This window comes from Erpetoichthys calabaricus, chromosome 15 (genome assembly GCF_900747795.2).
Source record: "Erpetoichthys calabaricus chromosome 15, fErpCal1.3, whole genome shotgun sequence".
Classification (NCBI taxonomy): Eukaryota; Metazoa; Chordata; class Cladistia; order Polypteriformes; family Polypteridae; genus Erpetoichthys; species Erpetoichthys calabaricus.
This window is the reverse complement of record NC_041408.2, coordinates 12,567,770-12,592,405: the sequence shown is the minus strand read 5'-3', so window position 1 is coordinate 12,592,405 and position 24,636 is coordinate 12,567,770. Positions and strand designations below refer to the sequence as shown.

At 44.3% G+C, this 24,636-nt stretch overlaps 1 protein-coding gene across 1 annotated transcript in view; it reads left to right on the top strand.

The window, feature by feature from the left end:
* hivep2a (HIVEP zinc finger 2a) overlaps window positions 1–24,636 on the top strand; it is a 220,718-nt gene that overhangs the window by 183,767 nt on the left and 12,315 nt on the right. Inside the window, exons 4-6 of the mRNA XM_028792422.2 lie at window positions 1,880–2,034; window positions 18,834–19,009; window positions 21,137–21,238. Coding sequence (XP_028648255.1) covers window positions 1,880–2,034; window positions 18,834–19,009; window positions 21,137–21,238 — 433 coding nt within the window. The remainder of the gene's footprint in view (window positions 1–1,879; window positions 2,035–18,833; window positions 19,010–21,136; window positions 21,239–24,636) is intronic.

Here is a 24,636-nt window from a genome sequence, read left to right as displayed (position 1 = left end):
GGACTATGGCAGAAGCCGGAAAAAAAGCAGCTCCGAAATCAGGGGTCGCAGATGTGGCACTTCCCCACTGAGGCGACTCGCATGGCCACTATCCACCAGCTCTGTAAGACTCTCTGGCAACCACACACCCAGGCAGATGGACTCTAGCAGCCTGAAGATGCGTCCACAGTGCCCTAAGTGCTATGTCTGCAACATAGTGATCGCAGAGTTGCTTTAACACCACCAGCTTTTCCAGGTAGTCCTATCCCTCTCTGACAGGTCTCGACCACCTGTAGAGCTTGTCTCTCTCAGGTTCAGACCCAATGCGCTACACTATTATTTCTGCAGTACACTGGTTGAAGAACACTGTTTTAGACAATTGTCATAGTCTTCTTGTTATATTGGTTCTACACAATGTGACAAGAAACTGCCTTTCTGCAATCCTCTCATTGGAAATCTTGTGATTGCCACCCCAGTTGTGGAGTACCATGAAGTTAATGATGGATGGAAGAATTTGTACTTCATAATCTTATCATTGGTAATCAGAGTTGCGTTTTTATTCTCTATTCTGCATATTTTGCGCTTCATCTCTATATATGTAAAATCCAACGTCTGTATGTCTGTCCGCTTTTCTCGAGTGAACTACTTAATGGATTTAGATCGGGGTTTTTTTCTATAATTTGCTTGAACATTCCGGTTGATTTTGTGACTTCTCTCATCGTGCTAAGTCACATAGTTCGGTTGTGTCACCGATTTATTCATGCAAATCCGTGAGACAGCTTGTAGGCCGAGGGGAGAGGGAGGCGGGGCCCACCTCACTCACCCTCTGTTCGAGTCGCTCTACCTCTCGCCACATGTTGGAGCGCACCTTGCCTCCGCTTAGCTAGCGATAGCTGTTTGTTCAGCAGACAATACCATCTAGTGATTGTTAAGGAGTAACGTCTGACGTCTCTGAGAGAGATCAGAGCTATGTGTGTTTTAGAGGGTACTTGGTGATTACCAGAGATATCACGGCCACGTGCTTTTCTCCCCAAGCGGAGGACGCTGTCCCGTCAGAGCTGAACACGATCAGGTACAGTGCCAGTGTTTGATGTTGGAGCGTACTGAGCTTCCGCTTGGCCAGAGATACCTTGCCAACCATTTTTGGCAAAGAGATCACAGCTACATTCTCGCCACTGATAGTAAAACCAAAAATATTGTATATCAAGAGGCTCTCGGATACGAAAGCTATCAATATAAACTCTTCTCAATACAAATTATTACATATTTTTAATTAGTAATTTTTTAATTGATTGTTTCACTACTATGCGGACTGAGACGCGGGGGACAGTTATTTTTATATTATCATAGGTTTTTGAGGTCATAGAATTTTATTCTGACATTGTTTTCTTGCTGGAATGTTGTTTTCAGATAGTTATGGATTTCATTGAACGGCTTCTGTTACTCAGATGGAATAAAAAGTCAGCACCTTTCAATTCCTAGGCATCCGAGGTTCCGGATAATTAAAAAAAAAGCTCTGTGCGGTTGTTGATTTTTGCACATTTATACTGTTAAAGACCCTTTTCTTTGGCTTCAATCAATTTTTGCATAACGTTTAGGTTTTAAAGAAAGGTACATGACTTTCTTAACAGTTTTTTTGCTTGTATTTCTTAATGTTTCTTCTCCCGTTCGCCTCCACTATTCTAAATTTGCTCCTTTTTTTTTGGCTAACCATAACTAACAATAATGGTTTGGCCAGAAGATTTTAATGATTCTAGTATAGAATGACCATTTTCATTATCCTGGTGTCATTTGGCATATGATTAGCTATATTTTAGGTGGAATCACCTGAGATATTTGAAGACAACAAAAATGCTGGCAGATGCACATTGGTGGAAAGCCCTTTGTTTCTTCTTGCCAGGTGAAACCAGAGCTGACACAACTGGAAGTGACGAAGTTTGAAAAGAAAGCGAAGCCTATTGCAGCGAGGGAGCGAGAAAAAGGGGAACATCTCGGGGAGAAAGACATATCAGGAAAGCCAGCAGAGCCCACCCGAATTAAAATCTTTGAAGGGGGGTAAGTGTTTGGTTTTTATTTATTTACTTACTTATACCTGCACCAATTCGACAAAAGGAAAGAAGTCGTCATGCCCTTAAATCTAACGTACACACTTTACTTAGCCTGAAAAACAGGATGCTGTTACATTGCATGTGCAACAAAAGGGACAACGTGTTTGCTTATGGTTAATCCGTAGTAATGAAAAAAGGACAAGAGGGAGTAAGGTGAATAAGGTGTTGGGGACCAGCTGCTACTCCTTTTATTATGGACTTAAGATTCGGGAGAAGAAAACAAAAGTTCCAAGTGAATTATTGGGGACGTCACTGCAGAGTTCAGTGCTCTTTGTTCTCCAGTTCACAATGAACATCAACTTCTAGCAACACGGCACTTTAAATAGCCTTCTGGGTAGAAGAGGCTTGGGGGGCCAGGTGGGCTGGAAGTGATGTCAGTGGGCTTCATCTTAGAGACGCTGTTCGCGATCGCATTTCTCCCAGCGCTGTTGCTCGTGTCCTTACCTCCATAAATTTGTGAATTTCCCATTGGGATTAGTAAAGTATCTATCTATCTATCTATCTATCTATCTATCTATCTATCTATCTATCTATCTATCTATCTATCTATCTATCTATCTATCTATCTATCTATCTATCTATCTATCTATCTATCTATCTATCTATCTATCTATCTATCTATCTATAATGCTGCGTGGAGGCTTCCGACTTGCTCACCTGTGCACCGTTTACTGTGTATGCTTTGTCTCTTGTTTTATTATTTTGGATTTCATCTCAAACAGATTTCCTTTTCAAATTTGGCTTCTACTTTGAAGTCCTGACTATATTTGAATATCCTTTTTTATTCCAGTTACTGTATGTAAAATAGTAGCTTCTATCCTTTGAGATACTAGAATTTTACCAGTATGGCAAAATTATCAATCACGGTTCCATTTTTAAATATAAGATATTTCAGTAAATATGCTACAAGTGTACAATACAGTATGTGCCAGTCTTGTAGATCTTAAGGTAACTTTACTGTATTTTACGTTCCGTAGTGGAGTGAATGATGAGCCAGGACAAAAGCCAAATGCTTAGGGTGCCACCTGGGCAAAACCCCATTGTATCTGAACAAAAGATAAAGAAAAAGCAACAAAAAGGATGTCCTTGTGTGCGCTCTTTGTCAGGGACAACTCCCATTAGCTATTGCTTGACAGGACCCTCTAGTTTTGGTCTGCACGTTGTCGTGGTCCACTCTGAAATGAGATGCCACCTTCTGAGAGTGTTTCCCTTTAATACCATGCAGACCAGAAGAGACAGGGCTTTCCTTTAGCAGATGGCTAACTTACTAAGAGCCATGCTGGCCACTTCTCAGCTTCTTTGGCCTCCCAAGGACACACAGAGGCGCCATCTCCTTCCGATGCAGGTTTATGAGTAAACGGTGACATCCGACATTGTCCTTTCTTTCAATAGTAGGCATAGATGGAAGTGGCGGGGCTTCTGCTTTGGCTGTTTTTTGTCAGCCATTGCTGGCACTGCTGCACCAAGAGATGTATGGGTACAATACAATACAATTTATTTTTGTATAGCCCAAAATCACACAAGAAGTGCTGCAATGGGCTTTAACAGGCCCTGCCTTTTGACAGCCCCCCCTCACCCCAGGCTTGACTCTCTTTTTCTTTCTTCTTCTTTTGGCTGCTCCTGTTAGGGGTTGCCACAGCGGATAACCTTCTTCCATATCTTCCTGTCCTCGTCATCTTTCTCTGTCAACCCCATCACCTGCATGTCCTCTCTCACCACATCCATAAACCTTCTCTTAGGCCTTCCTCTGTTCCGCTTCCCTGGCAGCTCTATCCTTAGCACCCTTCTCCCACTATACTCAGCATCTCTCCTCTGCACACGTCCAAACCAACGCAATCTCGCCTCTCTGACTCAACTGTCCAAGAAAACAAGAAAAAACTCCCAAAAAAACCCTAGCAGGGAAAAAAATGGAAGAAACCTTGGGAAAGGCAGTTCAAAGGTAGGTTGGGCATGCAGTGCGGCGGTAAATACAATACAATACACAGAACACCACTGCTTTGCTGTGCTGCGAATGTTGCTAGTGCTCAGCCCATGTGTAGGGACAAAGAGAAAAAAATCAGGAGTGGTCTCTCCCCTCGACTCTCTTGTATAAAGTATTCAGATACGGGGATGGATATTTGAGGGATGATCAAATCAGATCAAATGAATAATATATTGAATAATTATTATTAAAGTAAAGTTGAATAAATTGGACTGTGTAGCTGACTGAATAAAAGGTAAAGTACCACTTTCGGGTAGTGGAAATAGCCCAAAAGTTGGTAGAAATGTACGTTTTGTACATAGATAGATAGATAGATAGATAGATAGATAGATAGATAGATAGATAGATAGATAGATAGATAGATAGATAGATAGATTTTTAATTTAGTGCAGTAGGCAGGATAAGATAGATAGATAGATAGATAAATAGATAGATAGATAGATAGATAGATAGATAGATAGATAGATAGATAGATAGATAGATAGATAGATAGATAGATAGATAGATAGATAGATAGATAGATAGATAGATAGATAGATAGATAGATAGATAGATAGATACTTTATTAATCCCAAGGGGAAATTCACATACTCCAGCAGCAGCATACTCATGAAGACAATATTAAATTAAAGAGTGATAACAATGCAGGTATAACAGACAATAACTTTGTATAATGTTAACGTTTACCCCCCCGGTGGAATTGAAGAGTCACATAGTGTGGGGGAGGAACGATCTCCTCAGTCTGTCAGTGGAGCAGGACGGTGACAGCAGTGTGTCGCTGAAGCTGCTCTTCTGTCTGGAGATGATCCTGTTCAGTGGATGCAGTGGATTCTCCATGATTGACAGGAGTCTGCTGAGCGCTCGTCGCTCTGTCACGGATGTCAAACTGTCCAGCTCCGTGCCTACAATAGAGCCTGCCTTCCTCACCAGTTTGTCCAGGCGTGAGGCGTCTCTCTTCTTCATGCAGCCTACCCAGCACACCACCGTGTACAAGAGGGCACTTGCCACAACCGTCTGATAGAACATCTGCAGCATCTTATTGCAGATGTTGAAGGACTCCAGCCTTCTAAGGAAGTATAGTCGGCTCTGTCCTCTTTTACACAGATCATCAGTATTGGCAGTCCAGTCCAGTTTATCCTCCAGCTGCACTCCCAGGTATTTATAGGTCTGTACCCTCTGCACACAGTCACCTCTGATGATCACGGGGTCCATGAGGGGCCTGGGCCTCCTAAAATCCACCACCAGCTCCTTGGTTTTGCTGGTGTTCAGTTGTAGGTGGTTTGAGTTGCACCATTTCACAAAGTCTTTGATTAGGTTCCTATACTCCTCTTCCTGCCCATTCCTGATGCAGCCAACTTAATATTGGTATGTAAAATTTGGTTGACCTAAGTGAAAGCGCACTCAAGTTATCATGTTTACACACACACACCCATACACACATAGACATAATTCCAAAAATGATATTTTCGGATGCGGGATCTCAACATCGAATTTGTGGATGATTTGAGATCAGCGGTCGCCGGTGTGGCATTTAGTGAGCACTTAGGTGGCACCTCCCTGCTGCTTTGACCCTTTACCCGCCCCTCTTTCCACACTTCCCACCAGCTCTGTGAGACTCGCTAGCGACTACACATCCAGGCAGATGGACTCTAGCAGCCAGGAGACACGTCTGAAGTGCTCTAAGTGCTGTTTCTACAACACAGCAATCGTGGAGCTGCTCTAATGCCAGCTTCTCCAGGTAGTCCTGTACCCCTCAGACAGATCTAGACTAACTCTGTATTTTGTCCCTGTCGGGTTCAGACCCAGGTGTGCTGATCTCTTGTTTCCGTGGCACACCTGGGTAGCTCTGACGGCGCACCTCTGTGCTGCGGTACACTGGTTGATAAATGCTGGCCTAGATGCTTGGGTAAGGAGAGGCCTCGGGCACCGAGATTAAGTGAAATATTAGTTTAGACAACAAGATTAAACCTGCTCGAACACTCGGTGACGGATTTTTGCGTCATGAGCTCGGGTGCCCCCTAACCCCAACTATGTGCTTGTCCTTTAAAGAGTTGGAATGCTAGCGGTAATATTGAGAAGGAGACATTCATGTTGGTGCTAGTAGTTGGAACCAGGCTGTTTTGCTGTCACACAATGTTCTCAGACATTAATCTTTCTTTTGTTGCACTCTCTGATGTGTCTGGACACAGAAAAAGGCTTTATTTTATATATTATTTAATCTCTTGGATTTGCATACTGTACCTGGCATATCTGCCAAGATTCAGTACAGTAAGGGCTCACTGAAAACAAGATGCTTTACATTTTAACACGCTGCTCTCTTCTCCGCCTTTCCCACAATCAACTAATCACCTTCAAGATATATTTGGAGATCTTCATTTAGACCTTTAATTGAAGTAAAAATTCTTAGAAGGAAATAGAAACTCTCATCATCAAACACATTTATTGACACCCCTTTATTTGCTACTTTTTGTAGCTCCGCCCCCTCTTCCCTAGTATTTGTGACGAGCGTAGACCACCAGGGAGCGCACCACCGCCCAAACCTGACACAGACAGACGTGGGACATAAGTTCAGGGCACACGCTTTTATATATTTATTTTTTCTTCACCCCGTGGAAAACGCCTTCCCCGTTTCCCACATGTACAGCACAGTCACAGAACACTTCCCTTCTTTCTTTTCCTTCTCTTCTTTCTCTTTCTTCACCTCCATTCCTCCTGGCAAGCTTCGTCCTCTTTCACCTGACTCAAGTACAGGACAAAACACATGTTTATTTTTCTATGTGGGAAACGTTTTCTCTTGTTTCCCACCTGACAGCACAGTAAGCACAGTCCACTGCACTTTCTTTTCCTTCTCCTCTTTCTCTCTATTCGCCTCCACTCCTCTCCTGGCAAGCTTCGTCCACTTCATCCAGACTTAGTGGCTGCTGGCTCCTTTTATAAGGCACCCGGAAGTGCTCCAGGTGCTTGTTGACCTACTTCCGGCAGCACTTCTGAGTGTGGTGGAAGTGCTGCAAATAAGGGCTCAGCAGTGGCTGCAGCACCTCCTGGTGGTGCCCACAGAACCCAACAGGGCTGCACCAAATTCCAGCTCCAATGGAGCTTTGCAGGAGTCCAAGGTACAACTGCAACCCAGAAGGCGGCCAGCTAGCGCTCCAGGGGAGGTAATGCTCTGGATACGCTCCCTCCCCTGGTCCTTCCATCGTAGAGGTGTCCCTACAGGGCAAGGGCCCCAGCCGTACACCACACAAGGGTGGAGAATTCACGGCAAGGTATTGGATACCATTCCTCCATGCAGTTTCTTTCTTGATTTTTCAGATTCATGCTTGTGGACTCTTCTCTTTAGCTCATCCTACAAAGTTTCAGTGGGGTTTTAGTCTGGGATGGCCCCAGAAAAAAAATGATTTTATACTCAGTAGGTCATTTTTATGTTGATTTTGTGGTGTGCATCAAATTAGTGTCGTTCTGGAAGGTATAATCACACCCAATTTAAGCTTTCTAGTGGAGGCAATCGGGTTTTGATTTAACATCTGATGAAACTTGGTGGAGTCCATGATGCTATGAATCCTAACAAGTTGGCCAAGGCCTTTGGCAGCATAAAAGGGCCTGTGACATCAAAGACTCACCACCATACTTCACAGCGGGGATGAGGTACTTTTCTTCATGCATCTACTCGAAACCCACCCAAACCCAGCTCTATTTTTGTCTTATCAGAACCATTGAAAGTTCCAGTAATGTTTGACAAACCATAAGCGACTGAGTTTGTTGTTTGATGATAGCAGGTGCTTTTTGTTCCTGGCAAACCTCCCAAACAACCGGAGGTTATATAGGTGGCCCATGGGTGTACACCCAGAACGACCTGATGGTAGATCCCTGGTTACAGTATCTCAAAAAAGAGCTTCATGAGAGGCAAGTTCAGTCCCATATACAATAACATGCTTGTCTCCAGACGCACACCCTTAACCAGTCGATAATAGAGAAAACTAAGCAGAGAGGATGTGGTCCTTCACAAGACATGTAAGATACTTGAGTCTTGTGCTCTCCAGACTAAAGCACATGACAAAATAAAAATGAGATTTAGAGGAACATCAATGAAAGTATGCAAATGATAGCCAGATAGATAGCTAGCTAGATTGATAGATAGACAGATAAACCTCCAGAGGGTGCTGCAGCCCCCCAAACACCTGACACATAGGCTCGGACACAAGTTTTCCATAAAGAAGAGGATTTTTATTTGTTTGAAACTCTTCCTGGTAAGAGTTTTCCACACTTCAACCAAAGTCACAGTTATAAGTACAATTCAGCATCCAAACACTCTGTTGTCCCTTGGTTGTCTCTATTGTCCTCTTTTCAGCACCTCCACTCCTCACAGCAAGCTTCGCCCTCCTCCTCCTCCGGACTCTGGTTTCCAGATTGAAGTGCGGCTGCTTCTTTTATCCAACACCAGGGAGTACTTCAAGTGATATAAGGTCTTGTGGCTCAGAAGCATTTCCGGGATAGTCTGAAGCCCCATGAAGTAGGGATTCCCGATCCCCACAGCTTCCCCTAACAAGGCTGTCCCCTGGGACTACAATGCCCAGCATACCCTGTGGGTATCTGTGTAGGAATCCCAACCTGGGTTGGCTGCCTTCCCCTGTTCCTCCTTTAGAATGGCCTCCTGGCCGGGTAAGGATTCCTGTTCGGTCTGGCCAGGGCGCCTGCCCACACGGGGCGGTCCATCACAATAGATAGTTAGATAAATAGATAGACAAACAAACAGACCGAATTTTATTTGTCTCAAAGGGGGAAATTTGGCAATACTGATCATCCAATAAAAACAAAAGACAAAAGGCTGTTACTGCCATTCTTAGAACAATCCTAATGCAGAAACATTTTTTTTTCTTATCATTTTGTAGTCTAAAATAAGCTGTTTCATCATTGTCCTCTTTGTTTTGTCATACAGATACCCCAATATTTCTCACAAACTATTTTCAGGCTCTTCTACAGTATATCAGACAAAAAAAGGTAATTTAGTTCGAAGTCATAAAAAGTGGACTTTGGCTCGGATTGAAGTTATTTCATTTGTGGTTAAGGCGTATCTGCCACTACTTGCTTGGGTTGTGTGCCCGATGCCACAAAGAGGCCGCCTTACGAATGAAATGTTGAACACAATCCAGCGTTAAACATGGAGCTCTGCCCTGGTTACATAATGGCTGTCTGCAAATGTAGGTGACTTCAAAGCCAGGAGCTGGCAGGAAGCCACAAGTTCGAAAGCATAACGACTTTATTTTTTGACGGCTGTTTTGTATTTTGGAAGCGACGAGGTTAAGGGAGTGAAAAATAAAATGTTTTATGAGGTGGTCTTTTCTCATGACAAGCACAATACACGGAGAAGTGCAACCCCACCGACACAAACTCTCAGTTCTGTTACGGTTCAGGAATATTATGAATGAATGAATGAATGAATGAATGAATGAATGAATGAATGAATGGTCAACATTCAAATTGTTTTGCTTATAATTTTGTTGATGCGCAATGATCTATTCTGTCTTTTGAAGATGCTGTAACTTTAGATAGATAGATAGATAGATAGATAGATAGATAGATAGATAGATAGATAGATAGATAGATAGATAGATAGATAGATAGATAGATAGATAGATAGATAGATAGATAGATAGATAGATAGATAGATAGATAGATAGGATACTTTATTAATCCCAAGAGGAAATTCACATACTCCAGCAGCAGCATACTGATAAACACAATATTAAATTAAAGAGTGATAACAATGCAGGCAATAACTTTGTATAAAGTTAACGTTTAACCCCCCGGGTGGAATTGAAGAGTCGCATAGTGTGGTGGAGGAACGATCTCCTCAGTCTGTCAGTGGAGCAGGACGGTGACAGCAGTCTGTCGCTGAAGCTGCTCCTCTGTCTGGAGATGATCCTGTTCAGTGGATGCAGTGGATTCTCCATGATTGACAGGAGTCTGCTCAGTGCCCTCGCTCTGCCACAGATGTCAAACTGTCCAGCTCTGTGCCTACAATAGAGCCTGCCTTCCTCACCAGTTTGTCCAGGCGTGAGGCAAATGTTGAAGGACGCCAGCCTTCTAAGGAAGTATAGTCGGCTCTGTCCTCTCTTGCACAGAGCATCAGTATTGGCAATCCAGTCCAATTTCTCATCCAGATGCACTCTCAGGTATTTATAGGTCTGCACCTTCTGCACACAGTCACCTCTGATGATCACGGGGTCCATGAGGGGCCTTTAATGTATGCATGATCCTTTTTAGAATCAAATGTAATCATTTGGTAAACACAAATATAAAAATGATAACTGCGGGTTAAGCAGAAGTAGAGACTGTGGCACACTTTATAGCAGGGGGTCTGCAAAGTCGATCCTGCAGGTTTTTGTTCCAACCCAATGGCTTAATTAGAAACCAATCTTTGCTTTTTAATTTTTTATGGCTTCTTAGTGTTTTCATTCTGTCATGTCAGGTAATTCTTACATCATAGAGGTTTTTCTTTTCTCTCTCTTTTCCAAGAATATCATCCAAATTTTTTGTATTCCTGAAGCGGCTTTTCAGTCCTTCACTTTCCATTCGCAGATCGTTCATGGTGAACACACGCACAGGTGTAAATGGTGAGGACTTAGACTTTGCGTCGAATGAGCGGTTTTGTTCATGGCGTCCCGAATGAGGCACATGACCTGCATTGTGAGGGAGAGTCAGTTACGGCACTACGGCCATGTGGCGCATTTCCCCGAGGGTGATCCGGCTCGTAGGATCCTCATCGTTGGGGACCTGAGTGGCTGGACCAGGCCAAGGGGTCACCCACGTAACACCTAGCTGCAGCAGATAGAGGGTCATTTCCGGAGGTTGGGACTGGACCACGTGTCTGCCTGGGGGGTTGCCAACCGGGATCCCGAGTTGTTTTGTCGTGTAGTGGGTGCAGCAACGCGCTGTACCAGTGCATGCTCCCCAACTTGACTTGACTAGAGACTTAGAGAAAGAAGAGCAATTACAAACAGCTCTCTAACTCTAAAAGAAGCAATTAATCACCTTGGCGTTACCCCGAGCATCTCTCGAGCTCGGACTTCTGTGTAAGAATGGTTAACCCTGAGGGTCTCTCAGACAAAGCTGCTGTGATCCGACATACATTGTGTGGACCACCCATGGGCATACAGCGGCCCCAACCTGACACAGACAGGCAAAGACACAAGTCCAGGGCACAACACGTGTTTATTTGTCTATGTGGGAAACACTTTCTCTTGTTTCCCACCTCACAGCACAATAAGTACAGTCCACAGCACTTTCTTTTCCTTCTCCTCTTTCTCTCTCTTTGTCTCCACTCCTCCTCTTGCAAGCTTCATCCACCGTCTCCTGGAGCAGTGGTTGTTGGCTCTTGACCTACTTCCGGATGTGACGGAAGTGCTACAAACCCAGAGCTCAGCAGTAGCTGCGGCACCCCCTTGGCGGTGCCCACAGACCACAACAGGGCTGCACCAAACTCCAACTCCCATGGATCCCTGCGGGAATCCAAGGCACCGCTGTAACCTAGGGTTAGGGTTAGTGTTAGGCTTAGGATTAGGGTTGGGGGGAAGGTAATGCTCTGGATACGCTGCCTCCCCCAGTCCTTCTAGTGTGTCGTATGTCACAAGTGTTAAGCTCAAATAACTCTCGGGACAGTATTCTGCTGCCATCTAGTGGATAAATTAACATTATACTGCAAAAAAAACCCACAAATCTAGAATATTTCAATGGATTTTGGCCGAGATGGGTCCAACTGCAGACCTCCACAGCTCTGCTGGACAGTCAACTGGATTGCAGATTTTCATCACTTGCTTTACTTGACTTGAGCCAGATAACCCTCCCCAAACCTAATCTTAACCACAGTGTAACCAGGGGTTATCACCAACATTTAATATCAAGAGACACCCTCCTCAATGGAGTGAAGCTCTGGTGGTCCGCAGCTAGAGTCTATTAATTTTGCCTCTCTATGGTAATTTATCAGTATTTAAGAGTGGAATGGAGCCATCAATGAAGACACACAATGGCCTATAAATGAGAATCTGTGAATCTAAATTTAGAAGAGACAGAAACTAAACCATTAGTTGAATCAAGCGATGACGATGACAGTGTGAACTGGTCATCAGACATTGAATCACATAGTGAAACTGATGCATACATCCGAACCGCCATGCCATGCCTGGTGAAGTCAGTCTCCTGAAGGTTCACTGTGGTGCAAGTAGGCACGAAGCAAAAAGGGAAAATGGTCACAGTCGAGAGGAAGGACAAGAAAGACGTCAGCCACCTAAGCACTGTCGCCAATGCAGTAACTGTAAATGTGTGTGAAAGGGTAAAAGTCCCTGAACCTTGCGCTGTGTCACAGCTTACACAGTGCGGTGGGAGCTGCAGACCCCTACTTTGGGCTTCCACCACACCTGGGAGTAATTCCAGGGTGATAACACAAGGACATATCAATCAGGCCCTGACATTATACCCTCTCATGTGCCTTCAGCAGAAAAAAAAAATTGACAGACCTTTCCCACTGCATTTCTTTTGAAATTTTGGTATTTATATATTTCTGTGCTCTGCGGTGGGCTGGCACCCTGCCCGGGGTTTGTTTCCTGCCTTGCGCCCTGTGTTGGCTGGGATTGGCTCCAGCAGACTCCCGTGACCCTGTAGTTAGGATATAGCGGGTTGGATAATGGATGGATAGATGGATATATTTCTGTTACACCTAATAACATTTTTTCTCGTTGAAACAATTTCAACTTTTTTGGCTCATTGGACATTAGAACAATCTCGACGAGAACAGGCCATTCAGTCCGACAAAGCTCGCCAGTCCTATCCACTTAATTTTTCTAAAATAACACCAAGTCGAGTTTTGAAGGTCCCTGCAGTCCTATTGTTCTCCATGCTACTTGGTCACTCCTTTCAGGTGTCTGTGGTTCTCTGTGTGAAGATAAACTTCCTAATGTTTGTGCAAAATTTACCCTCAAGTCTCCAACTATATCCCCGTGCTCTTGATGAACTCATTTTAAAGTCACGTCTCGATCCACTGGACTGATTCCCTTCATAACTTTAAACACTCCAGTCAGGTCTCCTCTTCATCATCTTTTGCTTAAACTGTAAAGGCTCGGCTCTTTTAATCTTTCTTCGTAACTCATCCCCTGTAGCCCTGGAATCAGCCTAGTCGCTCTTCTCTGGACTTTTTCTTGTGCTGTTATGTCCTTTTTGTAGCCTGGAGACCAAAACTGCACCCAGGACTCCAAATGAGGCCTCACCAGTGTGTTGTAAAGCTTGAGCAGAACCTCCTGTGACTTGTACTCCACACATCAAGGCGCTATATAACCTGACATTCTGTGAGCCTTCTTAATGGCCTCTGATCTTTGCCTGGCTGTTCATAGTGCCGAGTCCACTAAGACTCCTAAATCCTTCTCATGAGGTGTACTTATCAATCTTCATATCTCCCATTATGTATTCAGACTTCACATTTTTACTTTCCACGTGTAACACTTTACATTTCCTGACATTAAATTTCATCGTCCACAAATCTTCCCAAGCCTGTATGCTGACCAAGACCCTCTGTGATGAGTCAACAGATTCTCGATTATCTGCCAATCCAGCTAGCGTGGTTATCATCTGCAAACTTAACCAGCTTGTTACTTATTGTCCTACCCAAAGAAGGTTAAAGGTTGCATGTTCTCCCCGTGTCTGTGTGGGTTTCCTCCGGGTTCTCTGGTTTCCTCCCACAGTCCAAAGACATGCAGGTTAGGTGCATTGACGATTCTGAATTGTCCCTAGTGTGTGCTTGGTGTGTGTGTGTGGTTGTGGGCACCCTGCAGTGGGCTGGCGCCCTGCTCAGGGTTTGTTTCCTGCCTTGCGCCCTGTGTTGGCTGGGATTGGCTCCAGCAGACCCCCGTGGCCCTGTGGTTAGGATATAGCGGGTTGGATGATGGATGGATGAATCTTAAAAAGCATGACGACAAAAACAAAACATAAAAATGTTACACCACCAGGAAATTAGGATGGAACAAAAATTCAGCAGCCACTACAGCCCTCCAGGACTGACTGTGCAGACCGTGATTTATAGTGTTGCTATCCCCCCCAACACCAGAGACCTTCATTCAGTTCTCATCCTGGCCACTTGTTGTCTCCTAAATCTACAAATGTGTTTGGTTAACCGACGGTTCTTAATTGGCCTGGTATGATGTGCGTGCGTGTGACAGTGCCCCGTAAGAAACTGGCAGAACATTCAACTTTGGTTCCTGGCTTGTACCTGACCACTCTGGAAGAGACGTCTGCTCCCTGGGGGTCTAGAACTAAACAAGCTGGTTCAAAATGTATGGAGCCCTAAATGTAAAGTAACCTTGTAGGGTGGAGGTTTCACTATTTTTGGTGCCTGGATAGTATTTATTTACATTGCAGTTGAGCCTTTTCATCCATGCCATGATGTCTTCTTTACCCTAAATGATTTTGTTAGCCACCATTGATCCGAGTTTTAGGGTTCCAAGAGTATTAGCCTCTACTTTAGCAGTTGCTCGCTAATACATTTAAGAACATTTGCCAAAGCCTGTGAACCTGCTGGAGGTCATCAATATCAGCAGTCGCTCAGTAAGATTAATAACAGGAAGCGCTGCTCCATTTAGTGACATTCACTCATCTATACTGAGCATCTGTTAATGAGTCATCCTTTTCCAAAGAGGGTTTTTGTCTTTTCCTGATTCAGTGAAAGCCTTGAGCATATACACTTGGTAAAGACCTGTATTGCGTTGTGCTGTATATTATGGTGGCACACTGGTAGCCACTGGTTTTAAGTCTTGGGTACCCCCTGCATTGGGGTTTACATGTTCTCCCCATGTCTGCATGGGTTTCCTCCAAGGAGTTTCACTTTGCTCCCACGGTCCAAAGACATGCAGGTTAGGTGGACTGGCGATGCTAAATTGGCACTGATGCGTGTCTGTATGGATGGATGTGCTTCTGAACACTGTGATGGACTGGCACCCTGTTTGGGTGTCGTTCCTGCCTTTTGCCCGATGCTTGCTCGGACAGGCTCTTATGATGGATGAACATATGTGGCACTGAAAAGTTGCATCAGCCAGAGATGAGTCACCCGTAGTATGAGCTGGCATTCCATCCATCACCAGCGGCATCCAGAATTCGGTTTAGTGCAGGGGTGGGCAATGTCGGTCCTGGAGAGCCGCAGTGGCTGCAGGTTTTTGTTTTAATGAGAAGTCAATTATTGCCCATGAAGCACTTATTGCTGAAGTGACATTTTGATTCTTCATTTTAGTGGTCTCACTTGTTAAGGGTCCCCAACCCCTATTGCTTATTTCAATCATAAACAGCTGCATTCACTGTTTTAATGGCTCCTTTTTAGCAATAAGGTGTAAATGACAAAGCAGCCAGCAGTTCTCCATCTAGCTTGTTTCCATTTACATCTGTGTGTGTTCATCATGCACTGTTTGTCTTAATAAAACACTTAATAGAAAAATGTGACACACTGAAAATGATCCAGATCATTTGGATGATATCTTTGGAAAGTGAAAATCTACAATATAAGAACCTTACATTGCAGAGTAACAAGCCATAAAATTAAATAAGTTCTGAGACTGGCAAGGATTGGTGTCTAATTAAGCAATTGGGTTGGAATGAAAACCAGTAGCCACTGCGGCTCTCCAGGACCGACATTGCCCACCCCTGGTCTAGTGTGACAAAGGCGAGTGGTCCCATTAAGGACAGTGAGCCACCAAAAAAAAAGCCATGTAAGGAGCAGAGGATCCATTCTGACTACAAGATTGTCACTGTGATGTATGCAGTGGCAGTGCCACTCCCTCGCAACAAGAAAAGTGGGCTTCAAGTCCCCTGTGCTCCCCACCTGCAGTCTGTGCGTTCCTCCTGTGTCTGAATGGGTTTCACCAGCTTTCCAAAGACATGCAGTTTAGGTGGGTTGCTGATGCTAAATTGGACCCCTGATGTGTGCGCTCATGCCGTGATAGACAGGGCAGCCCCCCCCCAAACCCCACCTCACCCTTTCCAGGGTCTACTCTGGCCTGGCACCTGATATTTGCTAGGATAGGCTTCAGCTTAGTGCTTTGGATAAGTGGGTTTAGAAAATGGAGGTTTACATTATATTATATTTACTTAGTGGGCAGCATGGTGATGTAGTGGTAGCGCCGCTGCCTCACAGTAAGGAGACTAGGGTTCACATGTTGAGTCCCCCCTGGGTGGAGTTTGCATGTTCTTCCAATGTATGCACGGGGATCTCCTCCCGGTGCTCCAGTTTCCTCATGGACATGCTGGTTAGGTACATTGGCAAAGCTAAATTGGCCATAGCTTGCGTGTGTGTGTTGTTCGCCCTGCAATGGACTGGCAACCTGTCCAGGGATTTGTTCCTACCTTGCGCCCAATGCTTGCTGGGATAGGCTGTAGCCCCCCTGCCACCTTGCACTGTAGAAAATGGTTCGGTAAAATTCTTCTAGTCATTGTGGATTTTGTACCTTCTTCCTGTGTCCGGTTTTCCTCAAAGATGTGCAGATTGTGTTGACCGGTGGTTCAGAGTTGTGTGCGTTCCCTGCAATGGTCTACCGCTTTGTCCAGGGCTGTTCTTTGGTCTCATCACCCTGAATTGGAAGAAGCGTGTTGGAAAATGTATTTTATGTGATACTAAATTGGCCCCTGATTTGTGTGTGTGTGTTTGTGTGTTCACCCTGCAGTGGGCTCAGGCCCCCGTACAGGTTAGGTGGATTAGCGATGCTAAATTGGCCACAGTGTGTGTTTGGCGTGGTGGTGTTTGCCCTGCGATGGACTGGCACCCTGTCGAGGTATTTGTTCCTGCCTTGCACCCAATGCTTGCTGGGATGTGCTCCAGCTTCCACACAACCCTGTGCTGGATAAGTGGGTTAAGAAAAAGGATGGATATGATCATGTATGTGTTTTTATTCATTATCTATTTTTGGTTCACGGGTCCAAATAGTTAATAAATGTTGACAACGACTTTAGCTGTACCTCTGGCTCCTTCACCAGGATTTCTTCAAGTTAGATAAAATAGACAAAGGTCACAGCCAAAGATCAGACATAAATAAGCCCCAATGAAAAGCAGGATTTTCAGTTCTTATTGAATGTAGCTCTGGTTCCAGTCAGTCCATGTGTACAGTAGAGAAATTCTAGTTTCGGCTTTAATTAGCAAAAGCAGTTTACATGTACTTTAGATTTGCAGTGAGATTCATAAAGTGTTTTGACTCTCCATCCAGCCATTAATCTATATTCAGAACTTTTTTCCTTCATTATGGGGAGTCCGTGATATACTGTAGCCCATCATTGACAAGAGCAAGGAACCAGCAGAGAAGAAGTCGTCACTGGTCTAGTCTCTTCCCTGGGTGTAGTCAGGGAAGCGTGATCGCCACATTTGCTGGTTGTCTGCCAGCATTTGGGTTTCAGCAAACATCATCTGGGTCCACTTGGAGATGTCTTCCTCTTCTCCTTTTCCTCTGAGCCGTGCCTACCAAGGCTGTCTTGGAGAAGCCGTCAGATCTTGCGGCATGATCACACCACTTGAGGTTACTCTTCTTTACGATCATGAGGAGGTCTTCATAGTTGTCTGGCTGTTGTTGGATAATGCAACAGATCTCGCTGTTGGTGACACAGTTGAAGTACGAAATTTCCAGAACAGTTCTATAGCACCTCATCTCCACCGCTTGATTTTTTCACTGCAGTTCTACTGTTAAGGTCCAGGATTCACATGCCTATAGAAAGATTGAAAGGACCAGGGTATGTAATAATCTCAGCTTCACCTTAAGACTGATCCGTTTCTCTCATCCCATTTTTTCGGATTCTTCAACCATGTGTTGAAAGTCTCCCTTGGACGGAATCACAGGCCAGGTTGGAGAGTTTCCTGATTCCTCAACCACAAGTTGAAACTCTCCCTTGGACGGAATCACCGGCCAGGTTAGAGAGTTTCCCGATTCTTCAACCACGAGTTGAAAGTCTCCTTTGGATGGAGTCACAGGCCAGGTTGGAGAGTTTCCCGATTCTTCAACCACGAGTTGAAAGTCTCCTTTGGACGGAGTCACCAGCCAGGTTGGAGAGTTTACGGAGTCTTCAACCACGTGTTGAAAGTCTCCCTTGGACGGAGTCACCGGCCAGGTTGGAGAGTTTACGGAGTCTTCAACCACATGTTGAAAGTCTCCCTTGGACGGAGTCACTGGCCAGGTTGGAGAGTTTCCCGATTCTTCAACCACGAATTGAAAGTCTCCCGCCGGGTTGGAGAGTTTCCAGATTCTTCAACCATGTATTGAAAGTCTCCCTTGGACAGAGTCTCCGCCAAGGCTGGAGAGTTTCCAGAGTCTTCAACCACGTGTTGAAAGTGCCCCTTGGACGGAGTCTTCGGCTAGGCTGAAGAGTTTCTGGATTCTTCAACCACGTATTTGTCTGGAAAGGGATAGACTCTGTCAGATTGTACCTGCCCAAGATATACTGTAGATGAAGACAGTAGTTTATTGCATGGTCATTCATATCAAGTTTGAGAAATAACACAGGGTTGACCTGCAAAGCAGCCAAGAGTCAAATTTCATTGTCAGATCTGTCAAGCAGTGGAGCAAACCACCACTGTGTCTAAAAATGAACATCTTAATAATACAAATTAAATGAAATCATGCTACAGGTACCTGTTTATGAGTTCCTGTCCAACCTGATCTGTCATTCGATATGGATGGCTCTTTATTGTTTTGGTTTTATTTAAATAATTTTGAATTCCTCTGTTAATGATCCCATATGTTTCACCTTTCTAGCTATAAATCCAACGAGGACTATGTTTACGTGAGAGGACGCGGCAGAGGGAAATATATTTGCGAAGAATGTGGAATCCGCTGCAAAAAACCGAGCATGCTGAAAAAACATATCCGCACACATACAGATGTCCGTCCTTATGTGTGCAAATTCTGTAATTTTGCCTTCAAAACAAAAGGTAAGCCTTGTCAGTTGTTATCATTTTTGGCACTTTAAGGTGATTTATATATATACAGTGCATCCAGAAAGTATTCACAGTGCATCACTTTTTCCACATTTTGTTATGTTACAGCCTTATTCCAAAATGGATTAAATTCATTTTTTTCCTCAGAATTCTACACACAACACCCCATAATGACAACGTGAAAAAAGTTTACTTGAGGTTTTTGCAAATTTATTAAAAATAAAAAACCTGAGAAATCCCATGTCCATAAGTATTCACAGCCTTTGCTCAATACTTTGTCGATGCACCTTTGGCAGCAATTACAGCCTCAAATCTTGTTGAATATGATGCCACAAGCTTGGCACACCTATCCTTGGCCAGTTTCGCCCATTCCTCTTTGCAGCACCTCTCAAGCTCCATCAGGTTGGATGGGAAGCGTCGGTGCACAGCCATTTTAAGATCTCTCCAGAGATGTTCAATCGGATTCAAGTCTGGGCTCTGGCTGGGCCACTCAAGGACTTTCACAGAGTTGTCCTAAAGCCTCTCCTTTGATATCTTGGCTGTGTGCTTAGGGTCGTTGTCCTGCTGAAAGATGAACCGTCGCCCCAGTCGGAGGTCAAGAGCGCTCTGGAGCAGGTTTTCATCCAGGATGTCCCTGTACATTGCTGCAGTCATCTTTCCCTTTATCCTGACTAGTCTCCCAGTCCCTGCCGCTGAAAAACATCCCCACAGCATGATGCTGCCACCACCATGCTTCACTGTAGGGATGGTATTGGCCTGGTGATGAGCAGTGCCTGGTTTCCTCCAAACATGATGCCTGCCATTCACACCAAAGAGTTCAATCTTTGTCTCATCAGACCAGAGAATTTTATTTCTCATGGTCTGAGAATCCTTCAGGTGCCTTTTGGCAAACTCCAGGCGGGCTGCCATGTGCCTTTTACTAAGGAGTGGCTTCCGTCTGGCCACTCTACCATACAGGCCTGATTGGTGGATTGCTGCAGAGATGGCTGTCCTGCTGGAAGGTTCTCCTCTCTCCACAGAGGACCTCTGGAGCTCTGACAGAGTGACCATCGGGTTCTTGGTCACCTCCCTGACTAAGGCCCTTCTCCACTGATCACTCAGTTTAGATTGCCGGCCAGCTCTAGGAAGAGTCCTGGTGGTTTCGAACTTCTTCCACTTACGGATGATGGAGGCCACTGTGCTCATTGGTACCTTCAAAGCAGCAGAAATTTTTCTGTAACCTTCCCCAGATTTGTGCCTCGAGACAATCCTGTCTCGGAGGTCTACAGACAATTCCTTTGACTTCACGCTTGGTTTGTGCTCTGACATGAACTGTCAACTGCGGGACCTTATATAGACAGGTGTGTGCCTTTCCAAATCATGTCCAGTCAACTGACTTTACCACAGGTGGACTCCAATGAAGCTGCAGAAACATCTCAAGGATGATCAGGGGAGTCAGGATGCACCTCAGCTCAATTTCGAACTTCATGGCAAAGGCTGTGAATACTTATGTACATGGGATTTCTCAGTTTTTTTATTTTTAATAAATTTGCAAAAATCTCAAGTAAACTTTTTTCACGTTGTCATTATGGGGTGTTGTGTGTAGAATTCTGAGGAAAAAAATGAATTTAATCCATTTTGGAATAAGGCTGTAACATAACAAAATGTGGAAAAAGTGATGCGCTGTGAATACTTTCCGGATGCACTGTGTATATATATATATATATATATATGATCTAATAAATAATAATTACACAAAGGGGATATAGAAATGATTTTTTTTTCCGGTGAAGTTATTTCCCCCCCCCCACAATCGATGTCAATGTATCTTGAACGCTAAGAGCCATGCAGCCCTTTTTCTAGTTGTCAGACTTCGAGGAGTTGTAATTAGAGTCATAAAATGCTTATTATGCGGAGGACTACAATAGACCTGTTAGGATTTCTTTCTTTTCGATTTTCGGGGGAGGACTGTCATTTATTAAACAACCTCGCTGAAATTATTTCAGAATGAGTCAGTGCACGGGGAAAAAAATAATTAATAAATAATTCTGTCTTTTTTAGATTCTAGAAATTTTAAAGCATAAGAGTAAAGCATATAATAGAAATCAATAATTATTTCTCTCTTTTTATTTTACATTTTAGGAAACCTAACTAAACATATGAAGTCAAAAGCCCATATGAAAAAATGCCTCGAGTTAGGAGTGTCCGTGACATCCGTAGACGATGTGGACGCCGATGAAGCCGGTAAGAATACGTTACTGGGCAGGTTAAACACAGACATATTTGAACTGGGACAGATGCTTCACAGGGCAAACAGTAAGCGTGTGGTTTTTGAGGACAAATTAGCATAATGAAAGCCAGAGATATTATGGTTTGACCTTTTTGTTTAAAATTGGAAACGTATGAACGAGATTTCAAGGCTTTCACAGATGGTTGGACCGTTTTCTAAACATTGTGGTTTACCTATTATGCTTCATTGGGAGTGGCAATAATATACGAAATTCATGTTTGTATACATAGGCAGGCTTACAATAAAATATTAAGGACAGAAACACTTTGATTGTGGGGGCCGAGCCTGGACCCATAATAACCAAGGAATATTAGGCCTCTGTCCCAAGCTGTATCACAAAATAACATTTTGCCTCCTTATAAATTATTCATTACTAGATTAGATGCATATGTTCAGGCTTGTGCAGTTCCTGGTTTTGTTTAATCCACACCTAAATTCAAATGGGAGGCTACATAAACCAAATAACTTGCAGATTTACGGAAACTGTAGAGATTTTCACCACTTAAAACATTTAAATGGTGCAAATGTTATGTTTGCCAAAGATGTAGGAAGGGCAAACTAAAAATAATGGAGGTGACCAGAAGGGAAAAAGATACAGAGAACCTGTTCGATCTTTCACTTACACCAAACTACAAAATGGGCCTATAACGCTAATACAGAATACCAGCAACCATGCCCGGGGATTTCTTTTGATTTATCCGCAAACTCGGACAGCCTCTTAAGTGCGTGGTGATGACCTTTTATCCGATCAGAGCAATAACAACATCAACATCGGGGAAAACAAAGATGGTGGCGGAAAAAATATTAGAAAGATTTAGACAAAAATGGCGCATTTCTGAATCCAGAGGGTTACCGCAGTTATAGATCAGCACAAGGGGGCTGCTTTGATGAATCCAAAATTTGAATACAATTTTATACACTTAATGATTCCTTGATTTATTATTTTTTTTATTTCCCACTGTTTATTTGCTCTCTGCCTTAGCAGAGTTAAAGATGCTAAGATTTGCATTGGGTGTGACGAGGATGGACAGGATTAGAAATGAGGACATTAGAGGGTCAGCTCAGGTTGGACAGTTGGGAGACAAAGTCAGAGAGGTGAGATTGTGTTGGTTTGGACATGTGCAGAGGAGAGATGAGGGGTAAATTGAGAGAAGGGTGCTAAGGATAGAGCTGCCAGGCAAGAGGAGAAGAGGAAGGCCTAAGAGAAGATTTATGGATGTGGTGAGAAAGGACATGCAGGTGATGGGGGTGACAGAGAAAGATGACAAGGACAGGAAGATATGGAAGAAGATGATCCGCTGTGGCAACCACTAACGGGAGCAGCCAAAAGAAGAAGTTTATTTGCTCTCTGCCTTTATTTCACAAAACATTAGGACATTAAACTGTGTGCATTTCCATAAAATTTGAGAAAAATTAGGTGTTCTAAAACTTTTGGCTGGTAGTGTATATAGTTTTTAAAAGGCTATGAATTACAGGTAGTCCCCAAGTTACGGACATCTGACATATGACTAACGAACGGGGCCACAGCTGCTCCTTCATCTGTCTGGGGGACGCGACGCAGGCGCCTCAGTAACTGCCGCTCTGTCATCTTCGGCCTGGGGACGCTGCAAGCGGTGGCTGGATTGAGGCTGGAGGGGGGCGATTTCGCTGCTCGTGTAGTGTCCCTCGGGCAGCTCCGGTTGATGAATGCACCCCATTCATTCTCAGTGGGTGGCAAGCGGTGACCCGGGGTCCATAGTCACCGGGGCCACAGCTACCGCTCGTATGCAGGATGGAGAAATGATGGGGCGGTTTGCTGCCCGCCCACCACGCCGCTGCTGCTACTGCTCCTGACTGGCTAGATGGGACAGAGGGGGGCGTTTCACTGCCTGCCCACCACACATGGTTGCCCTGTTCGTTCTCGGTGGGCGGCTGGTGATGCTGCAAGCGGTGACCCAGTTGTGGCTGAACGGAGGCCATTGAGGGTGAACGGGGCGGCATGTGGCAGCATTGTAGTGTGCCTCAGGTGGCTGCCTGTTGAATGGTGGCAGTGGTGGGCAATTCACTACTCGCCTTTGGCTGCACCCTGTTCGTAACTCAGTGGGCAGACGCTGCAAGCAGCATACGGTATGAAAGTGGAGTTGACTGTGTGGTGGGCGGGTGGTGAATCGCCCCTCGCCGCCCCCATTCATTCTCAATAGCAAGCCTACATAGCAGGAAGTTGTCTCTCGTTCAGTACGCCAGACGTGCCTTCCTGCTGTGAGAGCGTGTACAGTGCTGTGTCATCTTAACCTTTTGTCTTCACCCTTCAACAATGTCTCTGAAACACAAATCTGATCATACAGTAAAGAAGAGAAAAACCATCACCATGGAAAATAAAGTAGAAATAATAACAAGGTCACAGAGCACTTGGTTACAGTCGGTCAACAATAGCATTTATTAAAATAATGTACCTGTTCCGACTTACATACAAATTCAGCTTAAGAACAAACCTATAGTCCCTGTCTCGTACGTAACCTGGGGACTGCCTGTACTTAAAAACGCAAGACCTGCAAAATTACTCCTTCTGGTAAATAGTAATACATTCTAAAAGATTTGTACATTATAAAAATAATTCATTATGAAGGCATGGTAGACCCATATAATTAGAGTGACAAATTCAAGAGAATGTTGCAGTTCGTGTTCAAAACACACGTATACTAAAAATAAGTTGTTACCCCAAATAGAAACGAGTGTTAATTACAGTGAAGCTGGACCTTCCACCAACTAGCACCTTCAGGGTTTGGCTCCTCCAGATGGTATATTGGGTTTCTGGTGTGGTCGGCCATAACCTCCGCTTTTAATTCCAAACACCAGTTTATTACACACCAGGGCCATGAGGCCCTGCTGGAATTCGGGGCACGTCCATGCTGTTGGGAGAGCTCCTCCTGGCGGCCTGGGGGTGAGGGCCGGAATTAACTGTCTCTAACAGACGCAGAGATTGCTGCTGCTCTAGATCAGGGGTCGCCAAGTCCGGTCCTGGAGGACCACCTTGGCTGCAGGTTTTCATTCTAACCCTTTTCTTTTTTTTTAATGAGTGCCCTGTTTGTGCTGCTAATTAACTTCTTGTGAATTCATTTTAATTGAATTGCTTTTTTAAGATTTGTTCCCCTGAATTTCTTCTTTGTTCCTCTGATTTGCTTCATTTCTTTCCTTACTGTATATGGCACCCAAACAGAAATGAAATGTGACGTGAGTGAGCCAACAGAAGACCAGCTAAGTCAGGGTCTCAAACTCCAACCAGTTACTTAACTAGGAGCCGATTCTTGTTGTTAAATAAACTCGTTCTTTAATTCCATGGCTTGTTGCTGCTCTCGTGGTGCATTAGCAGACA